The following is an 18780-nucleotide window of genomic DNA, read 5'->3' as shown; positions in this document are numbered from 1 at the left end:
TGAGGACTGTTTGGCTCCAATAACCCGGTCCACGTACAAATCCAACTATTACTACGAACCAGAAAATTTTGATGTCTATCAATTTAACCACTTAAAATAAATTTTCGTAATTTTAAGAAATTTAGATAAGAAGTAGAATAAAAATCTATGTCCTAAAAACTAGAATAGCGAGAAATAAGAAAGAAAAAGAGTGCGTCGGAAAAAGGTCGAAAAAGAAAAGAAAAGGTGTTGAAAAATAAGAAATAAAAAGAGTGACTTATAAAACTTTAAAACATTCGCCTACCCCAACCTTATTACTACCACTAACTTAAAATTATAATCGCAAATTGAGATTACTAATTGGAATGATAATTGATACATAGGTAAAAGGCGTCGAGAAATAAGAAAATAGCGCGTCTAAACTTAAAAAGGAACTAAAAATTTAAAACTAAAAGTTGCGTCTTAAAGCTTACAAGTAAAACTATATCCCAAATGAAAATAACTTAAAAAGGTACTAAAACTTAAAAAGGCGTCGCAAAATTCTAAAGCACCTAAATCTTAATCTAAAGAAAAAGTACTTAAGGGATTTTACGGCAAGGCCTAAAAATCTAGAAATAAAAATAACTATGACAAAACTATGAATTAAAAATAAATACGAGCGAAAAATACAAATATTACGCTAAAACTATTAAAAAGGGACAAAATATAAAAATATATAAAAAGTTGTAAAAATTACAATTTTTATAAAAATATTATTTTTATATTATTTATTTTATAAAACTATTAATTTTACAATTTAAATAAACTAATTAAACAAAAAAATACAAATTAAATATAAAAACTAAATTAAATTATAAAATATATAACCCTAAATAGGGTTTTAGATTAATAATAAATAATAATACCCGTAATAAATGCTGGTTCAGTCAACTGTGGCGTGTCAGACGGGCTCATGCGATCGCATGAGTCCTAAGTTGCCCAGCAATGCGATCGCATGGGCTAGGGTTTCGGGCCAAAGAATGGGCTGCTACAGTACAGGCCGAATAAAATTTTTTATTTTTTTTGCTGTCAAATATATTTATAAAATATATTTATAAATTAAATAAAACTTATATTTTTACAAACTAAAAAAATAGAAATAAAGAAACTTTATAAAACTTAAATATTTACCAAAATCAAAAAAAAAATATTTATATTTTTGTTTTTTGTTTTTTATATTAGCGTTGCGCTTCCGGCTTTTAAGCGTTTCCCCGGCAGCGGCGCCAAAAATACTTGGCGTTATGCGAGGTGTATATAAAATAGCTTAAATTTTAGCAGGAAATGTTATTAAATACGATACAATTTTACACAAGATATTTATTTATTTATATGATGGATATACTTAAACCTTGCTACAACACTTATAGGCAGTGTACGTAATCGTACAGTAGTGTAGTTTTTAGTAAGTCCGGTTCGTTCCACAGGGAAAATCTTTAAACAAAGCTTAACGCTATATTAGTTTACTTTTATAAAAATACAAATATATATATAAGTAATATTATTATTATAAAGGGGGGTTTTTACCGTTTAATGACCGGTTTATCGATTTTAAAAACTTTAGTTGCAGTTAAAACAAAATGTAAAATATTAAATAAATAAAAGACTTAATTTAAAGCGTAAAGTAAATAACGATAATGAAATTGCGAATAATAAAAGTGCGATAAAATAAACTTGCGATAATTAAAAAGTACGATAATTAAAAGTGCAATTAAATACAATAAAAATGCGATAATTAGAAGTGCAATTAAATATAAAATAAAGGAAATTAAATATGAAATAAAAGAATTATGCTTATTTAAACTTCCGTAATCATGATGTTTGACGTGTTGATTTTAGTTTTATGCCCATGGGTTAATTGTCCTTTGTCCTGGATTATTTAATATGTCCGTCTGGTTTTTGTCCATAACAGTCCATCAGTCATAAATATAAAGTGCGAGTGTCCTCGTCAAATTATCCTTATACCCGAAGTTTAAATATTCCAACTAATTGAGGACTTAAACTGTAACAAGATTTTAATACTTTGTTTAATAATTACACCAGGATGTCGACTGAGTGTAACCCAAGATTTTAATACTTTGTTATCAATTATGCCAAGTGTCCTTGTACATAATTTCACCCCTGTTTTAATAATTCTAGTGGCTATTAATCCATTCCCGTGTCTGGTTAAATGAACGATTATTCGTACATATAAATATCCCGCCCATCGTGTCCGATTGAGTGTATATGGTTATTTATAGGGACGTCCAATTGTAAATCTTTATATTAACATTAACAAACTATCATTTAGTTAAACAAATATAAAGCCCATTAATAGCCCATAGTCTAATTTCCACAAGTGTCGTTCTTTTGTCCAAACCCCAACTATGGTACAAAGCCCAATTACTCAATTTTAGTAATTAGCCCAACATCATGATTACTTCGGATTAAATAAGCATAATAATAACTTAGCTACAAGACATTAAATTAAAAAGGTTGAACATAACTTACAATGATTAAAAATAGCGTAGCGTTACACGGACAGAATTTCGACTTACACCCTTACAACATTCGCTAACATACCCTTATTATTTGAATTAAAATTAAAATTAAAATTATAATATATATATATATATATATATATATATATATATATATATATATATATATATATATATATATTACGTTTGTAGGATAGAGAGATAGGTGTGTTTATTTTGGCCAAAACGCGTTGAATTTATAGGACCTGGGCTGGATTTCAGAGCCATGCGATCTCATGGCTTTTGTGCCTCCAGGCCATGCGATCGCATGACCAGCTGGGAGAAGTCACATTTCTTTGTTTTCTTTCTTGCCGACGTTTATAAATAATAATATAATATATAAATAATTATAAGAATTATTTAAATATTATATTTTATTTATGTGCATAGTTAACTTGTAATTTTTAGTCCGTTGCGTCGAGCGTTGAGAGTTGACTCTGGTCCCGGTTCCTGATTTTCGAACGTCCTTGCGTACAATTTAATATCTTGTACTTTGCGTTTTGAATCTTGTACTCTTGTAATTTTGAGACGTTTCTTATCAATAATTGGAACCTCATTGATTGTATTTTGTACTTTTGAGCTTTTTGGTCGTTTGCGTCTTCAATTCGTCGAACCTGTCTTTTATCTTCACCTTTTATTATTTAAACGAATATCACTTGTTAATATAACAGTTGCAACTAAAAGCTTGTCTTTCTTGAGGAATAATGCTATGAAATATATGTTCGTTTTTAGCATTATCAATTACGTGTGAATCTTAACTTGTAGGTACTACTCTGTTAGTTCATATTACTAATATGCAATAATGTACATCCTTCATTAACGACATAACCATCGTTAACTACAATCTCTGTTTCAATATCAATGAATTCCTGTTCATAATAAACTAAGTGTATTATTCAATTACACGTTTGATTTTACACTTTCATTTTCGATGTACTCGAAACTTTCTAGAAAACATCATTCGTACCTTGCGAAGTTAGCAAGAGTTCCATGAGCACCAACATGATTCACTGAGGAAATATCAATAAAACTGAATAATGAAGTATTGATTACATTAGTGAAATACTCCGCGAAGATTATGAAATCTTTAATGTTTTAGAGATTATTCATTTCTAATCCAGCCGAAAATCAAATGAGCTTAATATGATATTAACTCATTAAATCTGTATTATATCTGGAAAAAATATACATACATATATTTTCATAAAGACTGTAATAAAATTCTCTGGTACAAAATATTACTTGTAAAACTTTTAACGGGTAGGTAATACCCGAGAGACCCGAGAGATATATAAATTCACAATTAATATGTTACATTCTTCGATTCTGATTCAGCAAATCAACTTCGACTTTTCATTCGAATAAGCCTTATTATAACTATGATATATACGTCTCCTCTTTCCGTCTTCGTTACCGGGAACCCGTTTATATTCCACCACATTAGCAGTAAACTTACCAGCAACATCATTGATCTTTAACTTTCCGAAAAATCATATTCATTGAAATCATATCATGTATTCATCTGCATCTTGTAACGGTAATTGTCATACCAAAAAGCTTCAATCATTATTCTCGAATTTCCCAGCAATTCTACGTCAACAGTTATATATGTACATATAACGTCTATCTCCCAGACTTACACATTTCGAATGTGAAGTTTCTGAAAAACACCCTAAACTGCGAACTAGTTCTCCAAATTTTGAAAAAATGCTGATGAAGCAGCAAAAACTGTAAATGACCTTAACAGTCAAAAGTTTGATGATAAAGAATAATGTGTTGGCAAAGCTCAGAAAAATAGAAGGTTTGGAACTGGAAAACGGATTGAGCAAACCATGAAGGAGGCGGTGGACAAATCACAAAGACTAAACCTGCCTTCAAAGAATCTAAATGATTCAGTATCTGCTGAAGTCATTAATGAATACCTTGCTCCTGATTCTAAATCTTTACGGACAAATCTTCTTTATCATCTTTCAACATTAGAAATTCTAAGATATCATAGTATCTTTCATTATAAATATCCTCGATATTTCTGAAGATATTTTCATAACCATTCTTATCTGAAATCATTTATCTCTTCGCGCTATCTGCGTTACGTCATAAAGGGAACTGTTTTAGTTTTTAAATCTAAAAAAAAAAAAAAAAAAAAAAAACTCGAAATTGAAAATATGAATGTTTTTGAAGTAGTGTTAGGAATTGAAGCATGAGTTAGTATAATATAATGACACCTGATCAACGTGATTATATTACAGTAAGTCATGCTGAGTTTTTAATGGAACGTGATAAAGGTTCACATATCATACCCTCATCATGAACCATGTTACATAACTCTTTCATTCTATTTAACTATCAAGAAAATATTTTCTTGATGATTCGGTCTTTTCCGGATATTCTGGTAATTTGACAAATCAAATCGTGCTATTACCTTTCCATTCTACTTTGTATATTATGATCATTCGAAACTCCATACCTACGAATTCTGGACCATTATTCGCTTGACTTGAAGTCGGGAAGGAAAAACAAAAGCATGGAGCTCCTAAATATAAGGGAAAATATAAAGCTTGACAACACACATAAATTACAGACCGTGTATATCAATATGTATTACAACGTAAAGACATGGGAGAATTAAAAACATTATAACCCCAAGGTAATAGTAGAAGAAAATAACTTCCTCTGGTGGCAGATGAAAAAGAAGAATGAAGGATACTATAGCCAGGAAAATGTCAAGAATCAGGACTGGATTTAGCATTTTTACAATCTATCAGGATGTACGAAATAAAGAAGAAGATTATAGGAGTGGTGAAAATAAATGAAACGGAAGAAGTCAATTTATAGCGAAATATCAGACATAGCAATCAAGGCAGATTACCGCATTTAATCAAAGAGGATCATAATTTCCTTAATTACCGGAGAATCAAATCTTTTATAGATTTCAAGGATTATCTTTAAATTCCTTGAAATCCGAAAATCCACCATGACTACGTCAAAAGTTAAATCTCTATATCAACCTTTTGTGACAGCTTCACTCGTACGCTTCACATAATCGAATCGTTTTATCTATATTAGTCAATAATAATAAAACTCTACTTTTCAACTCATATGAGTCATGAAAACATACTTATTGTCAGCCATGACAATCCCAATCAAATTTTGGGACGAAATTTCTTTAACGGGTAGGTACTGTAACAACCCAGAAATTTTTGACCAAATTTAAACTTAATCTTATATGATTCTGACACGATAATCAAAGTCTGTTAAGTTGAATCTCAAAAATTTTCAACTATGTTCATGTATTCTTTTAACCTCGACCAAATTTTGACGATTCACGAACGAATATATAAATGGATATGAATATATATATATATATATATGTATATATATATATATATTATAGCTTGAAAACATTAACAAAGTATTAAATGTATAATATTTTACATTAAACGTATTTCTCTCAATATATGCTTAATATATTCATCTACGAAATTAGAAGATAATACCAATGATTGGATTAGTAGATATTTCAACAATTATAAATCCCGTAAGTATTGTGATAAGTCTTTGTTGAGAGGTCCACCTTGATTTAAGAAATCTTTCCTTTTTGACTGTATTTGAATTAAGTATTTAAATAACTTGCAACGTGTATATAAAAAGTGTTTATATATATTGTGTATATATATATATTAAGGTACGAAATTATTTTTGTAAACGATAGTAACACCCTTTTTATTGTTCCGTTTGATAAATAAATATTATATACAAATTTATATTTTTCTAAACGAAAATTTATATTTTACAATGTGATAATGTATAGAATTGAATTAGATTTAAAACGTTTCGATATAATTAATTTTATTTTAATAAACAACGAGGAGTTGATTTATAGAAGCAATTTGCCAAATTACTCAAGTATATAAGTTATACTTCGAGTAATATAGTCTATCGATAATTAAGTCTAATTATTAATATAGGTACACGTCGCGAAATGTAAAGTGCTAGTTTTCTTAGCGTATGAAACTTCGTTTGAAAAACCGGATCCGGGACATTAGTCGAGCGACGACGTATGAGTCATTGGAACTAAAATTACAAGTCAACTATGCACGAGAATTAAATATAATATTTAATTAATTATAAAGATTAAATATATTATATAATTAAAAACGTGTGTCGGCAGAATAAGTTAAACGAATGTGTGCTGTCAAACCATCTCATGCGATCGCATGGGATATGGCTAGGAAAGCCATGCAATCGCATGGCACCTCTGGGCTGGCCACATCTATAAAACGCGATCGAATACATTCAGTTTGTGCACACCTTCTTCTTCTATATTATTTCCTCCGTATAAATATAAATATATTATTATTAAGATTAATATTATTATTAATCTTATTATTATTAGTAGTATTATTATTAGTTATACATAAAATACTACAACGAGGTTCTGTTCGCATGTTTTCAAAACGGGTTTTGCGAGCGGGATAAAGCTAAGGAAACTATGGGTTATAGCTATGGAGGTTATGAGTGTAGTTCGAGGGTATTTCTCGTGAGTCAAACTAGTGTTTATCATCTCCGTTGCGTCTACGTACTTTTCTGCAATATTGAATCACAATATTGATACATAAGCATTTATATCTTATCTTTTATATATTAATAGTGTATCCATGTCTAGTGCTCGAGTATATATATTTATGCATGCTTGTATGCTTTAATTTTGTCGTTAGATAGTTTATGATGAATCACGAATTTGATACATATGTTATTGATAAAAGGTATATGATATGCATGTCGTTGGTAAGCTGTCGAAAAATTAATAACTTTTCATTTAGAAATCGCGTGATTTCGATAAACGGATTAAAAGATATGGTCAACTGAATTATGGTTAACGTTAATTGAAATTATGTTTGAAACTGTAAATTAATATTTAAACAACTTGTCTATGAAATTGATAAATTGGATTTTAGATATTACTAATCGAGTAAATAAATTTCTATATAAAGCACGTTTTGTTTTGTTGATCAATTGTCAAAGTTGACTGTCTTATCATGTTTTAAAGCTTTATAAACCCTATAATCTGATTTTACAAGTATTGGGAAACTATATGAAATGTTAAAATATATTTAATTGCCATGATCATTCAAATATAATATAACTCCTGAAATAAATAATGTTTTGAGTTTGATAAACTATAATTCGTTCAACTATCAAGGCTTATACTATGTTAATATAATAAGCATGTATAGATTTAAAGATCATATTGGGTCAGGTTGACTTTTTGAGATGACTTTTGTATACTTTTGTATGACAGTCTCAAGCATTAGGATTGTGATACACTATGACCAGACCTAGCTTATTAGACATGTATTGACCAACATATGTTCTCTAGGTTGAGATCTACGGTTATTTTGCATTCCGAGTTTCGGTCACATTTCGGTGAATGACCTTATGTGCTGCTAAGGTGAGTTTCATTTGCTCCCTTTTTAATTATTTTTGCAATCTATATTTTTGGGCTGAGAATACATGCACTTTATTTTAAACGCAATGGATACAAGTACATACTAAATTCTACACCGAGTTTGAACCGAAAATCCCTTAGCTTTGGTAACTAGTAACTGCCGGTTATAAGAACTGGTGGGCGCGAGTAGTTATATATGGATCCATAGGGCTTAACATCCCCGTCTGTTCCAGGTATAGAAACCCTAGCCTGAACTATAAAACAGATGTATGCTATTTGAGGTTAGTACACGTTGGTTTGCGTGTATTGTACATGTTGGTTGCATGTATGTTAAAACAGGGGTACTTATTATATAGACGTTAAAGTTTAGTTACCAGGGTGCTCAATCTTGTAGAATAATTTGATAAATGTTTCTGGACGACACAACTGAAATCTTGTGATCCACCTTTATATACAGATTATGCGTAACATTAAAACTATGAACTCACCAACCTTTGTGTTGACACTTTTAAGCATGTTTATTCTCAGGTTCCTAGAAGTATTCCGCTGTTTGATTATATGTGATACAAGCTATGTGCATGGAGTCATACATGCTTTATTCGAGAAAACGTTGCATTCACAAAATCATCACCATGTATCTTATTTTGACTGCATTATCAACGGATGTAGTATTGAAAACTATTATTTACGGTGATTGTCTATATGTAGAAATCATCAAACGTAAAAAAACCTTGAAATTTGATATTCAATTATGGTGTGCCTTTTCAAAAGAATGCAATATTTACAAAAGGTATCATGTAGAGGTCAGTACCTCACTGTGAAATCGATGAACGATGTATTCGTCCAAAGGGATTTGGAAGGATCATCACACCTACTCTCCTGGATTTGGGAAGCAGCCTACCTTCAGCCACGTTGAGACTATGTGGAACGTACGTCACAGCGACGCGCTGTCACAGTACGAGTACCTCCAGCGGATCTGCCCATCAATGCTCTTTGATGTGATCAGGCAGATGCCCGATAGCGTTGCCCGCCGTGCAAGGGTACAACATATCTATGAGGGGTTGACACTGACCCGTGACGAGATGCAGCAGACCATTGAACTGGACCAACGCACCCGTCGCGCGGAAAGCAACGGTAAGGAGCTGACCGTTGAAATTGTGAAGGTTAGGGAGGAACTGGAGCGGGTCAAATAGACCGTTGCCGAAGCGGAGGGGCAAAAACAGCAGGCCCTTAGGGAGGCACAAAGGGCTATCAAAGAAATGGTCGTGCGTGCCGAAAAGGAGCAGACCGCGCTGAAGGATCTGGAGCCGTCGCATAAAGAGCTGGCGGAGGAGAAAGCCAGTAAGGATCTCCTTGTCGCCTAGAACCAAGAGCCGTCAGCTGCCAATAAGAAGGCAGCGGATGATTTTCAAGAGCTTTGCACCCTCATGCCCACCATTTTTTCCAAGGCTCTCAAGGCGCCGGAAGTCAAAGAACCGTTCTAGAACTTGGTTGACGCCACGAAAAAGGTGGAGCGTTTCGACGCGTACACCGTACTGATGGAACATGTTGAAATGGCGGAACAGATTCCGGAGGCGATTTGAGACATGGCGGATGAGGACGCCTATGATCTTTACGATGCAGCGGTCAATGCTTGCGCGGCGATTAAAGTGCCGTTTATTGAGCAAATTGGGTCGACGCCGGACCTCAATTTGCAGAAGGTGAAGAGGATGATCCCGTAGTTTACCGTAGGGATTTGTTTGTTTAGCTGAATAGAACGTTGTAATTTCTTTTTACATGTAATAGATGTTTATAATTAATGAAATATCGTTTCTTCACAATATATCTGTTTTTTTTTTTGTTACCTTTTTAAGTGTTCATAACTTGCTCAAAGGTATCAACACATATGTGGATGTACGTCCCGTCGTCACGGTAGCGTAACGTTTTTCAAGGTGACATTTAATGATTATCTAGACATTGCATTCATCTACTTAATGTTGGGATTAATGCGATGGATGCGAAATCCGGAGGCGTCCCGTTCCGAGGCCAAGGCGTACCTGCAATACGCCTGGCGTCGCCAATGTCGTCCAAAGATATGATGATGTCTTTGTTCATGGCATAATTAACATGTGAATGGACTTACATTTATAACACCGAAGCGTAGCCATAATAGTTACACAACACATTAAAGATAAAAATTGAAAAATGCATTGAATTGAAATACTGAGTTTAACACGCGGCGCGCTTACATTTGTGGTGATCAATCACAAACTTAGGTAAAATGAAAAAGTTTCTTAATGACAGAATGAAAGATTTCAAAATACTTAAACGAGAACTTCTTTAAATTGGTTGCGCGCCAGGTACGTGGGACAAACTTACCATCATGCGTCTTCAAAATGTATGCTCCGTTGCCAAGAGCTTCTGCAATCACATACGGGCCTTCCCAATTAGGTCCCAATTTGCCAGTATCTTTAACCCAGCTAGCATTGTTGTTACGCCACACACAATCACCGGGACGGAAAGTACGCTCCCTTACGCATTGGTTATAATACTTAGCAATTTTCTGTTTGTTAGACGCTTCTCTGATAGTGGCGATGTCACGCCTCTCTTCCAACAAGTCTAAATTTTCTTTCAAGTTAATGACGTTGGACTCTTCATTGAATTTCATCACGCGTTGGGACGGAACGGCAATTTCAGCCGGAATTACCGCTTCAGACCCATAACCAAGGCTGAAGGGTGTTTCTCTGTTTCTTCCTTTGGGTGTGGTTCGGAACGCCCATAAGACTTGCAGAAGCTCATCTGCCCAACAATTTCTATCCTTGTCCAACCTTGCCCTAATCCCGGCAACAATGTCTCTGTTGGTAACTTCGACTTGCCCATTTGCATGTGGATGGACAATGGAACTGAAAGTCTGCTTAATATTCAACCCGTCGCACCATGATCGAAACGGATCGTGAGCAAACTGTTTGCCGTTGTCACTTACAATTTCGTGAGGCACCCCGAAACGGCACACTATCTCCTCCCAAACAAAGTTCACAATCTGTTTTTCCGTTATACTTTTCAAAGGTTTGGCTTCAACCCACTTGGTGAAGAAGTCAATTGCAACGACCAAGTGTTTTCCGTCTGGGAAAGGTCCCACCAAATCAATTGCCCATTTGTAAAAAGGCCAAGCAGACGTGACAGGAATTAGCTCATGCGCCGGCATGTGAATTTGTGGAGCGTGATGTTGGCATGAAACACAAGCTTTGATTATTTTGTTTTGTATCACGGTACATTGACGGCCAAAAATACCCCAACCGCATTATCTTTCCCACAACGGTCCTAAACCCAGCATGCATACCACAAGTCACTTCATGCACCTCCCTTACGATTGTTTCTGGTTCACTCGGATCGACACACCTTAACAGCGGTGCCGTAAAGGATTTCTTGAACAAAATGCCATCCCTTAGCATGTACAAAGGTGCTTTCATACGGATCTTTCTTACCGCTGCCCCATCAACTGGCAACGTCCCATTCTTAAGATCGCAATGATAGGACTCATCCATGTCTCTACCTCCTCCACGGGGGCCACTTCCTGTAATACGTTACGTTGCAAGGAAATCAATACATGCCAGTGTACGTTGTGTTTTAAATTGATTATGCGTATAGCTAAGGATGGCATTGGGTCGGATTTGAATCGGGTTTAGTTAATCCCGGACCCGAACCCGATTAAGAAATCCCGCCCCAAATCCGGCCCGAAACCCGTCGGGTCCCCCTTTGCTTACATACTATCGGGTTTCGGGTTTCCCCACGGGTAAACGGGTATAACCGATTAGTCATTCTGTATCTATTTTTTTAATAAGTTATCAAATCAAAATATCGAAAAATAACTTAACTACTTCATGTTTAAAGTATTATTAAATATCACATACAAAAAGTTGATTGAAAAGTTTCTTAAATACTCAAATACACAAAGTATATAAAATATCACATATAATAAGATAAATCTTTCATATGTTAACAATATAATACTAATACTAAAATTTTACATAAAAATTACTATTAAAATTCCTCGGTCCGGGTATACGGGTATGCGGGTCGAGTATGCGGGACGGGTAAACGAGTTTGTATCCAAAACCATACCCGAACCCAGAATTTCTTTTGTAACCCGGCCCATGACCCGACCCAATTATAATGGGTTTCGGGATTCCCCATCGGGTACGGGTCATTTTGCCATTCCTACGTGTAGCGTATTTATTATCGAAGCGCGTCGATACCTGTACCACGTCAGTGGATTTTTGACTCAGGACCTCCACCCAAACGTCCTTGGCGAAGTGACTGAACACACTTGTTGCAAGTTTACTGAGTGCGTCGGCTTTTTTGTTCATGGACCACGGCACTTGCGTGATTGAGAAAAACTCGAATTTGTTGGCCATTTCTTCCGCCAATCTCAGATATTTTTGCATGGCCGGATCTCTAGCTTCAAACGTCCCGTGCATCTGATTCGACACGAGCTGAGAATCAACCGATACCTTCAGGGCTTTAATTCCTATCTTCTCAGCCATTCGTAAACCAGATAGCAACGCCTCATATTCGGCTTCGTTATTGGAGGCGGGGAACTCGAAATGCAATGCGTAAGTGTGTTTCTCACCTTCCGGGCTAATCAAAATTAGTCCTGCACCTGCACCGTCAGAACTTGACGCTCCATCAGTAAATAGTTCCCACGCTATGGTATTTGGTACTTCTTCGACAACCGGCTCTGGTGGCTCGGTGCATATAAATTAAACCATAAAATCTGCCATGATCTGGCCTTTCACTGCGGTACGGGGTGCGTAATTGATTTCATGTTCGCCTAGTTCAATTGCCCACTTGGCTAGCCTGCCAGAAACCTCTGGTTTGCTTAGCACCTGCATGAAAAATCTGTTAGAAAAAATTTCCACCACAATGCTCCGGTCTCAATCGTCATACTGTACCTGCTTAATGGGTGAATCAGTTAGCACCAGCATCGGGTGCGCCTGGAAGTACCGTCTCAACCGTCTCGCGGTGTGGACTAATACAAAAATAAGCTTCTCAATTGGTTTGTAATTAACTTCGCCATGTTGCAGCACTTTGCTAACAAAATAAACTGGCATTTGTGTGCCGGCTCGTTCCGCGACGAGCACTGAGCTGATAGCTTCAGCTCCCACCGCCAGATTAATTGTCAAAGTTTCTCCTGAAAGCTCAACACGTTAATATGAAGAGATTCATACAAAAAAGATCTGTAAAAAATACCATGAAACGGATACTTTACCCGGTACCGAGGCGGTCAGTGTCGGTAACATCCTGATTAAGGCCTTCATCTCCTAAAAGGCGCGATCCGCTTCGGGAGTCCAATCGAAATTCCGTCCAACGCTTTCCTTCAACACTTTGAATAAGGGTAACGATCTTTCTGCTGCCTTTGACAAGAACCTAGACAGTGCCGTCAGCTTGCCGTTTAAGCTTTGTACCTCTTTTCTCGTTCTCGGCGCTGCCATTTCATCAATAGCTTGAACACGCATAGTCTTTACTAAAGATAAATGCCGAGTTTGACAGATCCCCATAATGTACGCGGAGATCTGCTGCGACTTCGGTAAGTCATGAATCTTCTAGCACTCCGCCGTTAAGCGGGTAGTGAAATTCATCAGAGATTCGCGCTGCTTCATCTTAATGTTGTGCGCATCCAAGTGAGTTAGTTCTGTGCGTTTAAAATTATGGAAACGTTGCACGAACTTAGTTCTGAGATCCGTAAAGCTAGTTATGCTTAAGGCAGGTAATTTGGCGAACCACTCCCTCGCGACGGACTGGAGCTGTCCCGGGAACATGTGGCACGCCGTGGGATTATCCCAATGTTGTGTCTTGATAGCGTGTTTAAACTGTTGCAAAAAGTCCTCCGGATCCGTGCTACCGTCATACATCCCTAGCGTGAGGGGGTAGTGAGGACTGTGGGCAACGGATGAGTAGCTATTTCTCGGGTGAACTTTTCAGACGTCGCAGAAACCTCGAATGGCCGCTTTACTTTGTCTCCTCCCATCATAGCGTACCAGTTATTTAACATGTTGTCCACCACGACGGGCTGCTCGACCTGAGCAATCATAGATTCTGGTGCGGCTAGAATCAAGTTCTCAATTAAGTCCTTGCGTGCCTCCTCCCTGGTTTTTCCGGAGCTCTTGCCGGTTTCGGTTACCGAGCGTATAGAGCTGCGGGGCGGAGCTTTCGACATGCCAGTTGGCTTCTCGCCGCCTTTGGTCATGAGCGGGGGCAGGACAAATCCCCCCTTGGCCAGAAAGCGTATGGCTTCTTCACCGTTGATGGGCTTAAGTTGATTAACGAATCCTTCTGGAGTTTCCGTCTCCTCCACGTCGCGTTGGTCATATTCGTCTCCATCGCCGTCAAACTGCAATCTGGTGCGTTTGAGTGGTTCGTTTGGAGTTTCATAGGTGCTATCGTCGTTAGGCTTCAAAGGGTCATACTGTTCTTTGCCAGCGTTGGTAGTTGGCGGTGGGTTGGAACCTTTTGTCATCTTGTACGAAAACGTTGATCAAATCGGTCCCACAGATGGCGCCAAATGATCAAGCCAAAATCGACTTGAGTGCAGTGATGTAAAGTGACTAACCTTCGGAAGGGGTTCCTCCGGTTGACGTGATGGGTATGAAGAGTGTTGTGGTGGTTGACTTTTGCCGAGCCTCCAAGGTGAGCTTAAAAGAATGATCAGTGTGGTAAGTGTATGTTGATTGTTGCTTAAAAGCTTGATTATGGTTAGTATTTATAGGCATAAGATTGACGGTTACCAATGATAACCGCCATCAATCCACTAACCCACGATTACCACTCCTGGAATCCTCTAATCATGCCCACTACCTACTTCATGTTCTCCTAATTTATCGGACGGGCGATCAACTGAGTGGACCAAGTCAACAGTATCATTAACGGTACGCTCCGGGTGGCGTAACGTAGTAATAATCGTGATTTGAAGCCAAGGTTGACTTCGCAATACTGTTAGCCAATTTAAAAGCTAAAGAAGCCAAGTGTCCAACTAGAAGATACGCCATGCGCCTCGCGTGACGGTCATGGCGGAACGTACGTCATTACGTATAGTTAGTGACATTGTGTTCCTAAAATTATTTCTAGTTTAACGATGTTGTCGAAAAATTTAACTCGCTGCGAGCTAGAAGATATGACCCGTTGAATATTGAGTGGAGTTTATTTAAATTTTTTTTATGAAAATGGTTATTTGACAGTTTACCCCCCTGTTTGGGGGGTCGATTTGAATATGTGAAAAAGTTGGGGGGGGGAGGGCTTTGTTGGGGTAATGAATTTAGTTAAAAGTAAAAAAAAATGGGTGAAAGGACGAAAATAACCCTAATTATTATTCATAACTTTTGTCTATTAGATAATATGGTAATTAATTAAATTTATTATTACTCCCTCCATCCCATATTAATAGTCCAGTATTTCATTTTTAGATGTCTCATATTACTTTTGTAAATAAAAACGAATAAGAAGTTAAGTTCTACATACCCTTAATGTATGTAGATATGATTAAAGGAAAAAAGAAAAAGTAAGGGTAAAACTGAAATGTAAATAGAAAATACAATATTTTTATGATATTATTTTAAACCGTGTATTTTTATTGTTTTGAGGGAGTATGAAATTTCAAAAAAAAAAAAAAAAAATAAAAAAAAAAAAAAACTCCGTAGAAGGTTAGTCACGTGAATGTGAAATGGGAAGATTGGGACCTACCAAATAATGCTTGTTGGCAAGTTGGCGTACGTCGGTTCTTTTATATATATACATATTAATATTTTTGCCAAAAAAAAAAGTATAAAAATGGAGGTGATTCGTACACCACCTCTATTTTGCCATAGACCATTAAATAAATTTTTTAAACATTTTTACCCTTCCTTTTGTTCACCACCAACTCCCCTTAACTTCTCAAAGGAAGGGTAAAACTGTCTAAATAATTGTTTTGGTGATGTATGGCAAAAACAAGGTGGTGTACGGATCAACTCCCATAACAAATTCATGAATCTTATTATTGGTGTAGATGATAGATGTAACTAGAGATGTATCGGGTCACGTGTTGCGGTGGTCGAGTTCTGTTTATTTTTTGTTATGGTTCTAACGAAGGTACGTTGCATAAACTGTATATATTGGCAAAAGCTCACCAAATGCACGTCGCGGCGCACATCTTTTTGGTAATTCGATTACATGAAAAATTCACCAAACTGTTTTTATAGTCAATTCTACAAGATAAGGGTACCTCGGGGGTGATCATGTGCCTTTAATATTATGATAATTATATTTTTAATAATAATATAGGAACAATTTAAATTACTTTCATATTTATATCTCAAAAATAAAGGTTCGTTGGTAGTATTTGGAAGCTCCATTTTAAATATAATTCGTCACATTTAGTTCACAAAATTATTTCAAGTTCAACGGTGATGGCGGAGAAACATAACTCGAGGCGAACAAAAAAATAAATCCCGTCAAAAATTTTGGTGAATTTTGTTTAATAGTTTTTGTATTAAATTGAAAGTTTACAATTTATACTCCTTAAAGTTACTATTTACACCCTAAAGTTAATAAAAATTTTCTTTTTAAACCCTTTGAAGTTACGTATTATACCCATCAAGTAAATAAATATTTACCCTTTAAACACCTTAAGTTTGTTATCGTTGCACTTACTCATAGGTTCAAAAAATGGGTCTCAATTAGTATATATAGAAATTAGTAAACCATTCAAACTAGTCTAAGTTATTTACATTTACCATATAACTAATAGACAAAATTTGTCTTATTTGTTATGAATAATGCTATTTCGTTTTTCACTTTTTACAAACCTAATCTCTTAACTTTCATTAAAATATAAATTGAACCCCCCACTTTATACAAAATTTGTCTTATTTGTTATGAATAGCACTATTTCGTTTTTCACTTTTCACAAACCTAACCCCCTAACTTTCATTAAAATACAAATCGAACCCCCCCACTTTATACCTATATTCTAAATTATTATTTATCTCATCACTAACACCAAAAATACTGAATAATAACACCCACCACGCTTTACCGACTTGTACACTGCACTCAAACTGTAGGACCCACATAGGCCACTACTGTGCTACATTTTTTTTTGTCTTCAACGATAAAAGAATCAACTTTCTTAAAAGGAACAACCCTTCAATGCTATCAAAAGATGTCAAAAAACATTTTTTTTTTTACAAAATAGATCAACTAACTTTAACGTTAAAAGAAACAACTTTCACAAAAGGAACAACCCTTCAATGTTAATGTCGAAAAAAAATTCTTTTTTACAAAATAGATCAAGACTTTTTTTTTTTAACTCGCATTAAAAACGGAACCCCCGACGCGAAGCGATGGCTCCACAACTAGTTTACATACTAACTAATAGACAAAAGTTATGAATAGTAACCAGGGGCATTTTCGACTTTTCACCTTTTTTTTTTAAATTTTAACTAAATTTCATATTACCAACAAAGCCCCCTACACTTTTTTGAAAAATTCAAATCGACCTCTCAAACAGGGGGTAAAGTGTCAAATAACCATTTTCATAAAAAATCTTAAATAAACTCCACCCAAATATTCAACGGGTCATATCTTCTCGCTCGCAACGAGTTAAATTTTTCCGACACCATCGTTAAACTCGAAATAATTTTAGGAACACAATGTCACTAGCTATACGCAAAACGGACGCTTTTTAAAAAACGCTAAATATTTGGGGTACTTTTCATACACATTGATTTTGCGTTAAATTTTTAAAAGTCGACAATTCCATAGCGAAACGCGGAGATACACATATATTGTTAATTTAAAATAACATCAAATCTCTCACGGGTTATACCTTTTAGTTCGACTCGAGTTGCGCTTCAACGACATCATCGTTAGCCACAAAATAATTTTACTAAACGCAATAAAATACATTGAAAACCGAACCCCCGGCGCGAAGCGAGGGTTCGATAACTAGTATTAACTAATAGACAAAAGTTATGAATAGTACCAGGGGCGTTTTCGACTTTTCACCTTTTTTTTTTTTTAATTTTAACTAAATTTCATTTTACCAACAAAAGCCCCCACATTATTTTAAAAAATTCAAAACGACCCACCAAACAGGGGGTAAAGTGTCAAATAACCATTTTCATAAAAAAATCTTAAATAAACTCCACACAAATATTCAACGAGTCATATCTTCTCGCTCGCAACGAGTTAAATTTTTCCGACACCATCGTTAAACTCGAAATAATTTCAGGAACACAATGTTACTAGCTATATGCAAAACGAACGCTTTTTAAAAAACACTAAATATTTGGGGTACTTTTCATACACGTTGATTTTGCGTTAAATTTTTAAAAGTCGACAATTTCATAGCGAAACGCGGAGATGCACATATATTGTTAATTTAAAATAACATTTAAATCTCTCACGGGTTATACCTTTTAGTTCGACTCGAGTTGCGCTTCAACGACATTATCGTTAGCCACAAAATAATTTTACTAAACGCAATAAAATACATTAAAAATCGAACCCCCGGCGCGAAGCGAGGGTTCAATAACTAGTTAAGACAATAAAACCCTTTTATTTTTAATTGAGTTCTTCTAAGTCAATTCACAAAATAATCTCAAGCTTGTTTACTAAATACTTACAAAAAATAATAAGCTTCATCTACAGTCATAAATTCTAACTACAACTAAAGCTTCAGCTCTAACTATAAGCTCCGACTAGTTTTGTCCAAACACATTCATTATTTTGCTTTGTGTAAATCTTGTAGTTTATTTTGCTTTATATAAATTTGTAGGTCAT

At 35.4% G+C, this 18780-nt stretch overlaps 1 protein-coding gene across 1 annotated transcript; it reads right to left on the bottom strand.

Annotated features, from left to right (window-relative positions):
• Positions 1–11443: 11443 nt before the first annotated feature.
• LOC139871421 (uncharacterized) lies at positions 11444–13280 on the bottom strand. The gene is made up of 5 exons (XM_071859135.1): positions 13232–13280; positions 12915–13153; positions 12759–12848; positions 12219–12707; positions 11444–11536 (listed from the first exon to the last, which is right to left on the bottom strand). The coding sequence occupies exons 1-5, from the start codon at positions 13278–13280 to the stop codon at positions 11444–11446; spliced, it is 960 nt and encodes a 319-aa protein (XP_071715236.1).
• Positions 13281–18780: the final 5500 nt, after the last annotated feature.

This window comes from Rutidosis leptorrhynchoides, chromosome 10, assembly GCF_046630445.1.
Source record: "Rutidosis leptorrhynchoides isolate AG116_Rl617_1_P2 chromosome 10, CSIRO_AGI_Rlap_v1, whole genome shotgun sequence".
NCBI lineage: Eukaryota > Viridiplantae > Streptophyta > Magnoliopsida > Asterales > Asteraceae > Rutidosis > Rutidosis leptorrhynchoides.
Note: the sequence above shows the minus strand (reverse complement) of the source record. Positions and strands in the feature narration are given on the sequence as shown.